Genomic DNA, 14,054 nt, shown 5'->3' with positions numbered 1-14,054 from the left:
ATAACATTGATTGTATAGCTGGGGCAAACAGGACACAAGTTTTAATTTTTGGAATCTTTTTGTTGAATTTTCTAGAAATGTGTTGATGTGATTTAAAATATAACATTTTCTTTTGGCCTACAACATCACAGACTAGGTTAATCCTCCACCTGCAGCACTGGCATCCCATATGGGCGTTGGGTTCTAGTCCTGGTTGCTCCTCTTGCAGTCCAGCTCTCTGCTGTGGCCCAGGAGGGCAGTGGAGAATGGCCCAGGTGCTTGGGCCCCTGCATCCACGTGGGAGACTGGGAAGAAGCACCTGGCTCCTGGCTTCAGATCAGTGCAGCTCCGTCCATTGCGGCCATTTGGGGAGTGAACCAACGGAGGGAAGACCTTCCTCTCTGTCTCTGTCTCTCTCTCTCTCTCTCTCTCTCTCTCTCTCTCTCTTCCTCTCTCTGTAATTCTACCTGTCAAATAAATAAATAAAAATCTAAAAAAAATAAAAATAAAAAATATAGCATTTTCTTATACATATCATCAGTGGGCCTCATTTTGGCTGCTCAAAAAATCTACAAAACTCTAAAATACCCAGGGGAAATGAGTGTTTTTCCAAGAGATCTAACACAATGGTGGCATTTGGAGCATCCATATACCAATATGGAAAGTGAAGAACAGCACCCTTCAATTGTAGTCCTTTGATCCACTCCAGTTTTCATAGTAGAACCTCCATTTAAAATATAAAAAAGAGGAGGTGGAGATGGTATTTTGAGTTGCAGCATATGGACTCTTACCTTTGGATAATATTCAGATATTCTTAAATCTCCTAAAATCTAAAGATTAAATACAGCTCTCAAATGTGACAGAATTGTAAACATTGGTAAAGTTTAAAAAATTCAAGATTATTTAGCAGGTTTTTTAGTTATACATTTCTGATTGTCAAATTTATATAATTAAAAGTATATGCCTCTATACTTCAAAAGAATAATCAACTTTGTAGATGGAACTGAATGCTGCCTGAGGGACAGGGGAGAGAGGAAAACCCAAAAAACCATTGATTCATTTATTCATAATTAGTCTTAATTTATGATAATCATTAACTTCAAAACAAGGATGAGAATATGGCTTTGCAATGAGAAAAGCTGATGTTGAGCTAAGAAAAGGTTAAATTTTCCAGTCAAGAATGCCAGCTTGAGTTATGATGCTTAATGCGGTGGATTGACTTTGGCCTTTCATTTACTTTTTCTCTTTACGGGTAAAGGGCTCTAGGAAAAAAGTCTTAGGTCATCAGTTTTGAACAATGGCCAAAATGCCTATTTGAACAAAAAAAAAAAAAAAAAAAGAAGTGAGATTTCTTGGTATAGATGTAATCTATCAGTTGCTAATGGAAACATCATGTGAAAGACTTTTTTAAATTATATACCAGATGTGAGCGTTAAACTTTTACAATCCAGTGTCACAAAGCCTGTGAGCCAGGGGCTGGACATTCCTGTAATGCATTTTATCCCAGCCTTGATGAATGTGCAAGCATTCTACTCAACCATGCATCTGGACTTCCCCTCCTCTTTATCTCTGCTGTTATCATCTTCTTCCTCTTTATTGAAGATTTTGGTTACACAATTATTGAACTAAAAACAAATAGTCAAATGACCAAATAAGAAAAGGTTTTTAGGTTTCTATACTTTAATATGCTTGTTAAAGTGTGACTGGACTAGGAAAAGTAATGTTAACTGCATATTATTTATTTGAAATAATATGCTTAGCCACTAGATGTCACTCTTTTTTTAAAAAAAATGTACTTCACCAAGTACAACTTCAATAGTATTTACATTCATTCCACTAGAATTGACGTTGCCCATATGGTTCTCAGTTATAATAGTGAATGGCTTAACAGCAAAAGAACCCCTCTATTTAGTATTTAGTCTCTCTAAAATTTTAATAGAACAGAGAAAAGTATAAGTGATGGAAGGTTCATTAAATACAATTAATCAGCTGATCTTGGAGATCTAATGACCAAAATACAATTATTAAGTGGCAATAGAGTCAGTACTCATGCTGTAATTTTTGAAGTTGATCTATGAACTATAAACATTATTCATAGGAAAAATTCCTTCCCCGCCTTTAAAATCATTTTATTTATTGACTATCAATGCAATAGCTATGCAATTAGTCTTAGTGTGATGTTTTAGCTTTTCATGTCTTCTCATTACTTCTTGCACTACTCTTCCTGCAGGTATTGCTTGACTTGTGGATGCATAACGGAGGAAAATGCACTGGAACATGTAGTGTTAGCAAAACATTTATTTTCCTATCAGACACAATGAAACGAGTCCATGAAATTAGCTGTCCTTGTCGTATACAAATCTGCATTCTCTCCCTAGTTAATGGGCTCCAATTTACTAAGATGCATCGAGTACATTAGCTGAAGAAGAAATTAAATTTAGAAACTGGTAGCACTGGAATTGTTTTTCTTTTCTTTTTTTTTTTTTTTTTTTAATTGACAGGCAGAGTGGACAGTGAGATAGAGAGACAGAGAGAAAAGTCTTCCTTCCGTTGGTTCACCCTCCAATGGCCGCTGCGGCTGGTGTGCTGTAGCCAGCACACCAAGCTGATCCGAAGCCAGGAGCCAAGTGCTTCTCCTGGTCTCCCATGGGGTGCAGGGCCCAAGGACTTGGGCCATCCTCCACTGCACTCCTGGGGCACAGCAGAGAGCTGGCCTGGAAGAGGAGCAACCGGGACAGAATCCGGTGCCCTGATCGGGACTAGAACCTGGGGTGCCGGCGCCGCAGGCAGAGGATTAGCCTATTGAGCCGCAGTGCTGGCCAGCACTGGGATTATTAATAGACATCACAATAAAAGAAAAGCTTCAAGACTATAAGAAAACAAGCAACGTGTGGAAAAGCAACAGTTTCTTATCATTCAGCCTTCACAAGTCAAGTCTGATTTAAATCCCCTCAGTCTCCAAAGCTAGAGTTAAAATGCAACAAAATAAATAACATACATTTTTAAAAAAATAAGTGAATAGATCTCACACAAATATAAAATGAAACACACAGGAAAGATCTCATTCAACTCACTGAGAAAACCAATAAGAATGTAAGCCCAATGCAAAAGAGAAGTCAAAAAATGGAGATTTATACAGTTTTTCAAATATCTGCTACAATGAACTTAATGACACAAACAAACTATTTAATGCCCCACAAGGTCATAAATCACAACTGATTATCTTTCCTGGTTGGAGAAATGATCTTCCCCACACAAAAATCTGCATGTTAACACAAAAATTGACAGGGGGTCAACAAAGTAAGTACTGAGTAATTATCAAACAAAGCTTTGAGGAGACTTGCCCCAATCACATTTAAAAATAGCCCCCATCTTTTTCCTTTATTTCTCAAATTTTAGATTTTTTTTACAGTCCCTTATGTATCAATCACATACAACGTTAAGAGCTATGATTAATACGTTATGTGCATTGTCTCATTGTATTTGCCCAATAACTGCCTGTGAGGTCCTCAGTAAGAGGTCAGAGCACTGAGAGATCAAGGAATGTTCTTCAGCTTACAGACCACAGCTAGAGACCAAGCTGCAATGTGAATCTGGTCTACCAGCTGATCTGCCTCCTAGGAGCATAGATTTAGCATATATTTAAATATTGTCTAGAAGATTTGGGGTTCCAGAAAATTAGAGGTGTGAGCACACTAAAATCCATACATTCTCCTTTTCCTTGTGCAGAGTAAGTGAAACCTGAAGTGCAATAAACACATGGTTAGAGCTTAAATCCTTTTTTTTTTTTTAATTTGACAGGTAGAGTTAGACAGTGAGAGAGAGAGACGGAGAGAAAGGTCTTCCTTCCATTGGTTCACCCCCAAATGGCTGGAGCTACACTGTTCCAAAGCCACGAGCCAGGTGCTTCTTCCTGGTCTCCCATGCGGGTGCAGGGGCCCAAGAGCTTAACTCCTAACTGCATTCTCTAGAATCTGTGTAGACTACTTGCCTACACCCAACTCACTTGCCCTTTGAGTTGATATAATACATCAGATCCTCTATTATAATTTAAATAAACAGAATGAGAAATGATCGGTGTGGTAGTCATATTGTACAAATAAGCAACATCTTATACACCATAGATGTGGAAAACAATTATGCTAGGTGAAAGGTTATCAATGGGGTTTACTAAAAGTCAAAACTAGGACTTTAAAATTTTATGCAAGGTCCTCTTAGAGGCTTTTATATTCTTCTCAAGGGCTTTGGCACACAGAGAGAAATTTAATGCACTGACATCAATATACTCAAAAAACATGTCTGCCTGACTGAGTATCTGTCTGGAGTTTTTATACGATTAGGTAAACTATAGAAAATCATCATGTATTCCTTGGATTTATATGTCTAGATCTTCAGCAGCATGAGGTGCACCAGGCTTTCCTACTAATTGAGCTTTAGTTTTTGTAAAGATGATACTGGAGCTGGTGACCGAAGATTCATTAAACTCATCAAACATTATCATGTTATCTATTAGGGGCCTAGATAGTCTCCTTGCCATACATATCCCAATACAATGACTATGAAGAAATTCTTTTCTTCCCAGAATATGATATTTTAATCTCCATTCCAGATAAAAATAAAGGAATACTTATGAATTCCCCAGTCAAATAAAAATGTGTCAATTTGTTGGTGTATTCCATTTAAGTTTATACTTGCTCTAAAATAGGAAGAGACTTCTGCAAAATAGAAAAGTATTACTTTTTATATAGTCAGTCTGTTGTTCAGTGTTCAGCTTCTCCAGGTTTCACGGATTATAAAGTCTTTCAGGACAGAAGATATTTCCCACAAGCCATCATGTAACATTTATAGCTTTAAAGGTAGATGTAATTTTAATAATAACATGCCACATTTAAAGCTCTATTAGGCACAGCTCTGGCTGCCTTTGATTTATTCATCAATGTGAGCAATCTGAAATTTTCTAAAGTCTAATTTTTGAAAAAAAAATCAAGTGGTCTCTGCATTCAACCATCTGCTGTACATGATTGCAGTGACTCATTTTTAGCATTCACGCTTCTTTTTCATTGATTAAGTTTCTTGTTCAGCCAATTGAACCCTTTGGAAAGCATTTATTTCTGATAAAGCATATCACTGTTAATAGACTATTTTACAATAATTATAATACAATCCAGATTCCTATTGGATAGCATCTTCAAGAATTCATGTGAATTTAACATATTATTAATGCAAATTAAGTTGTTCATTACCAAAAAAGAATTTAAAAATGGTACTCACGCAGGTCTAATGGTGTGGGTATGCTTTTCATGAACAAAGGCACCAGCAAGGCCTCCTGCTCCTGCATTTAAATACTGGATAGAAAATTAATTGAATTGCATAAGTTTACCTGAATATATGACAAAATATAAACAATATAGCCATTTGACTTTTTTTAATCACAGCTTTCAGCCAGTTCAAAAATGGGTAATTATTTGATAACACATAATCTTGGGACACTTTGATCAAAGAAAAACAATGATTATTTATGTTAAGAATAAATGGTTGTGGGGCTGGTGCTGTGGCGCAGTGGGTTAACATCCTGGCCTGAGGCATCAGCATCCCATATGGGCGCTGGTTCTAGTCCCAGCTGCTCCTATTCCGATCCAGCTCTCTGCTATGTCCTGGGAAAGCAATGGAAGATGGCCCAAGACCTTGGGCTCCTGCACCCCCATGGGAAACCTGGAAGAATCTCCTGGCTCCTGATCGGCGCAGCTCCATCCGTTGCGGCCATCTGGGGAGTTAACCAGCCGAGGGAAGACCTCGCTCTCTGTCTCTACCTCTCTCTATAACTCTTTCAAATAAATAAAATAAATCTTAAAAAAAAAAAACAGAATAAATGGTTGTCACTCTTTTTTGTCAATTTTTGTCTTAGTAGATTAGTAGATACCAATTCTGTTTAGATCTGTCATAAAAGATTTAAATGATTATAAGAACATCATATTTTTAAAACACCACATGAAGCCAGTTTTATTTTTAATCTTCCTGTCAATTAAGTTGCCTTCAAATATGTATGCCAAGTTGATCTCGAAGATTTTTTACATTTGTAGAAATTTCAAATTATCAACAAAAACTAAGAATATAATCCATTTGAAGAAAGTTCTAAATATGGAGCCTGTCTCTAGAATGTCTCAACTTTTTTTTTTATAGCAGCCTAGGAGTTGAAGGAATAAGTTCTCAATATTGACAAAAATACAAGAATTTAACTGTTTTCTTACTATTCTAATATATGACATAATAATTTGCTAAAATCAGAAAACATAATGATACAAGAAATAACATGAAGCAACTTAAATCCTTATAGGCAGCCCATGGATCCAGTTCTTCTATTAATGTCAATGTGATATAAAAATATGTAAATATATTAATTAGTTTGTACCTTGTAAGAACACCAGCAGGCAAAATCAACTCCCCAGTCATGCAAGTGGAGTTCAACATTTCCAACTGCATGTGCCAGATCAAAGCCAACAAAACAACCCTAGGGAAGAACATATATCAAATTTTGAATGTGTGTAATGATTAGAAACAGTAGTACAAATGTCTTTAAGAAATTTTTGATAAACTACTCCACTGTAAATAATGGCTCATTCTTGGATAAAGTGGCTCACAAAGTGTTATCCACAATTCCCAAGATTCTTTAAGCAGTTCCAGCAGGTCGAAGCCGCCTTCACAATACAAAGACTGCAGACACCATATTTACCATGTTGACATTCGCACAGGTAGTGCAAAAGTAATCTAATGGGTAGAACTGCTGGCACCTTAGCAGGAACCAAGGCAGTGGCAGCAGTCACAGCCTTTGTCCCAGTCCCTCATGCACTCAAGGGCAACAGAGGTGTTTCATTTAAGCACCTGCTGATTAAAGCTGTGAAAATGATCAATTGTCATTAAATGTCAGCCTTATAATTCTCGTATCTTCTAATGCTTAATATGCAAAGTAATCATAAAGTATTTGACCACATTCTGAATTAGGATGGGTGGGGGAGAAGCTCTTTTCTATTAAGTCAAATGTTAATGAGATTTGTCAGACATAAAACAATGTCACTTATTTTTTGTTTTAGAAAAAAATTTAAAAGATTTATTTATTTGAAAGGCAGAGCAACAGAGAGAGAGAGAGAGAGAGAGAGAGAGAGAGAGAGAGCAAAAGACAGAGCACGCATGCAAGATATATTTTCCAAGCACAAGTTCATTTCCTCAACGGCTGCAAGTGCCAGGTCTGGGCCAGGCCAAAGCAAGGAGCTAGGAACTCCATCCTGGTGTCCCACATGTGTGGCAGGGGCCCATGCACTTGAGCCATCTTCTGTTGCTTTCCCAGGCCCGTTAGCAGGAAGCTGTACTAGAACTTGAACAGCTGGGCCTTGAACTGATGCCAGTGTCTCAAGCATCAGCTTAACCCTCTGTGTCATAACACGGGCCATGAAAGCAGCTTTTAGTAACAATATATTGCTTATGTTATATGTAAGAAATTTATTATTCTAAAAAATAGATATGTTAAAATTCTAATTATAAATACTATCCATATAGATTAAAATTAAATATCAAATCCTCTTTGAGATACTGAATGAATTTTAAGAATAGGTTTCTGTTTCTTAAATATTTCAGATCTGTTGCTTTTATGTTTTTCTAACTCCTTTTAACCTGAAGCAGTTCATGAGCATTTTTATTTACGTTTTAATTTTGTATCATACACAAACTGAATTCAAGCAGTTCTAGCATACAACTGTGGTAAGTTGAACCAGTGGTTCTGATTGTTCGCCCTTTCTTGCATCCATGTCCTTTGTCACATAACTTTTCAGTTTCTTTTGCTGAGGGCAAAGTGTGATTCTGTGCCACTGGATCCAGCTATATGACTTGTTTCAACCAATCGGATGTTGGCACATACAGTAACAACAGAACCACAGGGGCCAGCACTGTGGCGTAGCAGATAAAGCTGCCACCTGCAGTGCAGGCATCCCATATGGGCACCGGTTCAAGTCCTGGCTGCTCCACTTCCAATCCAGCTCTCTGTTATGGCCTGGGAAAGCAGCAGAGAATGGCCCAAGTCCTTGGGCTCCTGCACCCACATGGGAGAGCCGGAAGGAGCTCCTTGCTCCTGGCTTTGGATTTGTGCAACTCTGGCCATTGCGGCCTTCTGGGAAGTAAACCAGCGATAGAAGACCTCTCTCTCTCCACCTCTTCCTCTCTGTAATTATGCCTTACAAATAAATAAATCTAAAAACAAACAAAAAAAGAAACAGAATCACAAAAAGCACGTGAGTGACTAGGCTTGCTCCATCTTTCCCTCTGCCATATCCGTGAGAAGAGTCTGCATAGACCAACCCACTGGCTCAGATGGAAGAAAATGTAGATCACAATCACCCTCACAGGTTCCCAACACTAATCAGCTGCTCCCCAGGCCCCCCTTACTTCTCCATAGATGCATGACTGAGCTTAGCTGAGGCCAGTTGAGCCCCTTCTTGCCAAGCTTTGATAGATCAGCAAACACCACAGTGACCCATAAATAAATGATTGCTGTATCTAGCCAATGAGTTTGGAGATGTTTTGTCACACATCATTTTTATGACAAGTGCTAAAGAGAGAAACATTGTTTACACTCCTAGGAATTATAGCCACCATTCCATTCCTGCACTAGCTTGAGAGGGATCAAAGGATGGGCAGTTTGTATCCAATACTCCTTTTAGGTCCTATGTCAGAAGTAGAGTATGTATTCGTGTTCTGTGCTATTATCCCAGTAAACCTGCAAACCCTTTGATACAATTTCAAATGTGAGCCACTTTACTAGTACTCAATTTAAAAAAAATGATACTTTTTCAATCATAGAGGGGAAAATGATGTTGTTTCGGAGAGAATTTCAAATTTAATGTTGACCCAATAGTATTCACCATATACACTGTTAGATTCTCACAGCTTCTTACCACCTGATTCAATTCTATCTTCATTATGTGCTTGGCAGGTGGTTTGCAGTGTTGTGGGTCTGCCTAATAGAATTTTCACTATTTTAGAGTAGAATCCACATTTCTGTTTCCTCTACATTCTCATAAGGAAGAGTTAGAGATGAATACATTTTATCCAAATTATGCCCAGGTAATAATGTTGTAATTTAATGCTTACTGTCAACACCATTTAACTTTCTGTATAGCAAAACATTAATAATTTTACCTAGAAAAATAGCAGCACACTCCACATTAAGATAATTCTGCACATAAATCTGACTTTAAAAAGAAAAATGCTGATGTTTAAGTAAGAGTGATGGAACTTTGCAAGATATTTTCGTTTGTGTTCATCTATTAGTTCAGCAGGTGCACATATAGTAATTAGATACTCAAAATTTAGGTGTCATGTAACAATAAAGGGGCCTATCTATTGACTGAAGTAAAGCCTTGAAGTAAATTTAGGATTTTTTTTCTAACATCTCTCCCTTATGAATAAATAACCCAAGACTGTTATTAGAGGTATTTCCCCTCAATCAGATAGATGCAAAATATGACCTGTTTTTATAAATGAAGTTATATTGGGACACACTCAAATTTCTTTGTTTAAATATTTTCCACATCTGCTTTTTGCACTACAGAAGCAGAATTGAATTGTTACAGCAGAAACTATATAGCCCACAAAGCTTAAAATATTTACTACCAGCCCCATTACCAAAAATGCTTAGCCTTAGCCTACAGCATTAAATTCCATAAAGAAAACTCAATATATTGACACCTTAATTAATTAAAAACCTTACTCATTATAATGTGACTGAAGCTGGTATCTTACCAAAAGGCAAATTAGTTTTAGAGAATACATGCATTTGTGCTTTATTTCTCATCAAAAATGAACACGGCATGTCTCATAATAAGACAGATGCTCTGTGCTAATATACATTTGGAGGATCCAGTGGAAGCCATGGATCAGTGTGGAAGTTGTAGATGTGCAGCAACAAACATGGACACAACACGGGACACTGTCCCATAGCTGAGAGCTAGAGTAAGCGCCAGCTTTAGAGAGCGAGGTGAGACCAATGCAGCAGCCCATGCCACTGGCATTATTGCTGAAGGTAGAAACTTGCCGAGTGCCCTGTCTTTGAGTACAGCCTGGAGCCCTAAGGGAAACAGGATAGCAGCCTAACCCAGCAAAAAAAAAAGGGAATGTTTCTGTCTTCCCAACCTCCCTCAATGGCATCTAGCAACCAGTTGGGAGAGGGTGACATTTTGACAGCAGTGGCTGCACTGGCTCTTGTGCATGAGCCCAGCAACTGGCAGGAACAAAGCACCATCCTGATAACAGCAGCAGCTATAGCAGCTTAGGTGTGTCCAGCCAGCAACAGGTAGGGAGGAGCTGCCATTTTGAAATGAGTAGCAGCTGTGGGGGCTCTTGTGCATGCGTGTGATCCAGAGGGAAAAATCCACATGTCCCACTCTGAGTATGGCTGGCAGGGTGATTTGTGGCTGTGAACTCACATGGGACTGTGAAGTACCCCCAGCATCTCAACAGAGCCTGGAGACTGTGCCAGGTCTCAAACCACCAAGGTGGAACACCTACAGACAGCTGACTCTGGGAACATCTCTGCATCTCCATGAACAGCATAGGCTGGTGTAGCACAGTGGATCCTCTGCACCCTGTGACTGTGGAAGCCTAGTGTGCTGAAAAAGTGGGAACTCTGACTGCACAATAGAGCACAAAGTGCAGCCAGGTCACTGGATAATCACTATGTGGCATCAAAAGCTCAGAGCTCCCTGATTGCCTGGGGTGGGTAATGTAGCAGGATCCATGTTCACAAGAAAACTGGACAGATCTTTTGTGTGGTTGAGGTAGCCATGTGTGTGAGTGCTGCATACAGTGTGCTAATCCAGGGCATTATTCACCTTGGAAGAGAAGGGAGGGTATGATTATGCCAGCCGAGTTGATCATACTCTCTTTGCAGCTGACAATAGATTTACCACACCCAACTTGGATGTCATCCTGGATTCTTGTCCCACCCTGGAGCACTGACCAGAACTCCCTGGCTACACTCAGCACACACTTATGGGTTTTCACTAAAAAAAAAGACACTCCACTTAGCCACAGATGAATAGATCAAAGATAAGATCCATTAGAGGAGAAAACCAACAAATATCTCCACAAGCCCTAAAAATAAAATGCAGAAATTCAAGAAACAAGAATGGCAACATTAATCCCCCAATGGAAAGACTTCCTTCTTAGAATTTGAAGATGAAGAGATTGATGAAATGCCTGAAATGGAATGCTAAAGATTAATCATAGAATTACTCAGAAGCAATGAGAAGCAAATTCATGAGTTAAAGAAATCCATACATGACATGCAAGATGAATTCTCCCATGAGATTGAGATTTCAAAGAGAAATCAAACTCAAATTTTAGAAATGAAGAATTCAATAAATCAAATAAAAATACAGTGGAAAATCTTGACTTGGTGAGACAGAAGAAAGAATATCTGAACTAGAAGAAAACTCTTCAGAATTTGTCACCAAAAACATAAAAAGAATAATTATAAAAATTACAAACATTGCTGGAGATATATGGGATACTATCAAATGACCCAACATATAGGTTTTAAGAATTCCTGAAGCTATGGAAAGACAGGATGGATTAGAAAGCCTAGTCAGTGAAATAATTACAGAAAATTTCCCTAATTTAGAGAAAGAAAGGCACATCTAAGTGCTAGAGGCACATATAACACCAAATAGACATGACTAGAAAAGATCTTCACAACGACTCATTGTATTCAAACTTTCTATTTTTTTTTCTTTTTTTTTAAACTTTTATTTAATGAATATAAATTTCCAGTGTACAGCTTATGGATTACAATGGCTTCCCCCTCCCATAACTTCCCTCCCACCCACAACTCTCCCCTCTCCCGCTCCCTCTCCCTTTCCATTCACATCAAGATTCATTTTCAATTCTCTTTATATACAGAAGATCAATTTAATATAAAGATTTCAACAGTTTGCACCCACATAGAAACACAAAGTGAAACATACTGTTTTAGTACTAGTTATAGCATTAAATCAAAATGTACAGCACATTAAGGACAGAGATCCCACATGAGGAGCAAGTGCACAGTGACTCCTGTTGTTGACCCAACAAATTGACACTCTAGTTTATGGCGCCAGTAACCACCCTAGGCTGTCGTCATGAGTTGCCAAGGCTATGGAAGCCTTCCAAGTTTGCCGACTCTGATCATATTTAGACAAGGTCATAAAAGACAGAGTGAGGATAGTAACCAATGATCCTAAGAGTGGCATTTACCAGGTTTGAACAATTATACAGCATTAAGTGGGGAAGAGGACCATCAGTACACACAGGTTGGGAGTAGAGCCATTGGTGGTAGAGTAGAGGTTATGATTACAAAGGAATGGGGCCCAAGTGTGCTAGACAGGGTCTAGAAAAAAGGACAGAGTCATTATTAGATGTGCTAAGAAAGGTGCTGTCTAAGCTACAATTAAGTTTTCTGATTGAGAGGCAAATAGGACCTGATAGAAGGGGCTTGATAATAATCTGGTGGGCTTTAGGCCTTGTAAGTTAAGAGGCCCAGACCTATCTATCTCTTCACATGGGGTATATCCTAAGGGAGGTGTGAACCTCCTAGGGGAAGGCACTCTGTTGACTTTCATTACTTGGCTGGCCTGGGAGGAGAGCTGGCCAAGTAAAGGCAGGGGGCATCTCTAACAAGAAATTTACAGTTCTGCCTGCAATGTTGCTGACCCTACTTGACCATCCCCTCAGCTGCAGTGGTCACTTTGGAAGTTGGGCTGAGTGAAGGGCTTTTCAGCTTAGAGCCAATAAGATCTGTGGCTCTGACCTGGGCATCCTTCGACTCCAGGGCAGGTCCATTTCCAGTGATCCAACTCTTGGCAGAGCTGCCAGGGCTCTTCACAAGCTGACTTCTGCTGAAGCCCAGGCTTACCACATTGAAAGCCACTGCAGTGGACTGGCCTGTTGGGTCTCCTTGAGGGCAGATCACTGTACAGATCAGCCATTAATAGGCCTGCCACCCATTGCTTCTGATGCCTAGCTTTCTTTTCCTCCTGGTTTGTGTTAAAGCAGACCAGAGGATGCAAGTCAAGGGAGTGCCCATATCCCATCTCTAATCTTCGGTGGCCTGAACTATAAGTCTATAGTCACAGGCATGTTCTGTAGTAGTTTTTCTAAGGTAGACAATGCCCATGAGGAAAATTATATTCTCACTTTAAAACTTTCTTTCCCTTTGGTCTGAAAGGGAGGTTTTTTCTACTTACTGTATACTTCGCTGATGGCGAAGTGAATCTAGCTATGAGATTATTATTTAAGCTCTTATTTTGGCTATGCTATTACAGAAAAATGTTAGCCATCTCTTTTATAAGGGCTAAAGATTAAATTGTGCATCCTAAAGATTCCTTCATAATAGAATTAGTTTCCTACCTTGAAGAGAATAGAGAAATGAAAGAATAAGTTGGGCTTAGAATAGAGAAATGAGGGAGCAAGTCCTAGATCGCTTGCTGACAATAGCAATATTACATGAATACTTAGCAAACAGTTTCAACCATTAGATAACAACTTAAGAAAACATTTACCAGAAGGTCCAATGCCTTCTATAAATTTTAAGAATCATGTATTTGAAAACACCTCTTAAATATCTAACATGGTATAGTTTGTTTAACCAGTAAACTTAAGCACAACCATCTAAAATGTTTTTAGTTTCTTTCTACCAACAAGTATAAAACATATGATACACAGATTCAGGTCACACAAATTAAACTGTATCTTTGATTGATTTTCGCAGCTTAAATTTATGGACAATCTTATCTATAAGCCATTTAAAATAAAACTCTTAATAAAATTTCCTATGTGGACATACAATATGTACACACATATAACATAGCATAATAGACCAATATAGCAATTTTAATAATAGCTTTTAAAATCTTTAACTCTTTTTGTGGATTGCCAATTGATTTGAATTGCTTTTTGTTTTTAGATTACTTTAACACATTGCTTTAACAGAGCATCAGAGTTTAATTCTATGTCAAAGAGAAATTGAGCTTCCTGTGAACTTTCGCTGTGAG

At 38.4% G+C, this 14,054-nt stretch overlaps 1 protein-coding gene across 1 annotated transcript in view; it reads right to left on the bottom strand.

Moving 5' to 3' along the window:
* KYNU (kynureninase) overlaps positions 1-14,054 on the bottom strand; it is a 172,915-nt gene that overhangs the window by 52,020 nt on the left and 106,841 nt on the right. The window contains exons 9-10 of the mRNA XM_062186263.1: positions 6,389-6,487; positions 5,251-5,324 (exon numbers count right to left, since the gene is read on the bottom strand). Of these exons, the coding sequence (XP_062042247.1) occupies positions 5,251-5,324; positions 6,389-6,487 (173 nt within the window). The remainder of the gene's footprint in view (positions 1-5,250; positions 5,325-6,388; positions 6,488-14,054) is intronic.

This window comes from Lepus europaeus, chromosome 1, assembly GCF_033115175.1.
Source record: "Lepus europaeus isolate LE1 chromosome 1, mLepTim1.pri, whole genome shotgun sequence".
NCBI lineage: Eukaryota > Metazoa > Chordata > Mammalia > Lagomorpha > Leporidae > Lepus > Lepus europaeus.
The sequence above is the reverse complement of the archived record's forward strand: the minus strand, read 5'-3'. Positions and strand labels throughout refer to the sequence as shown.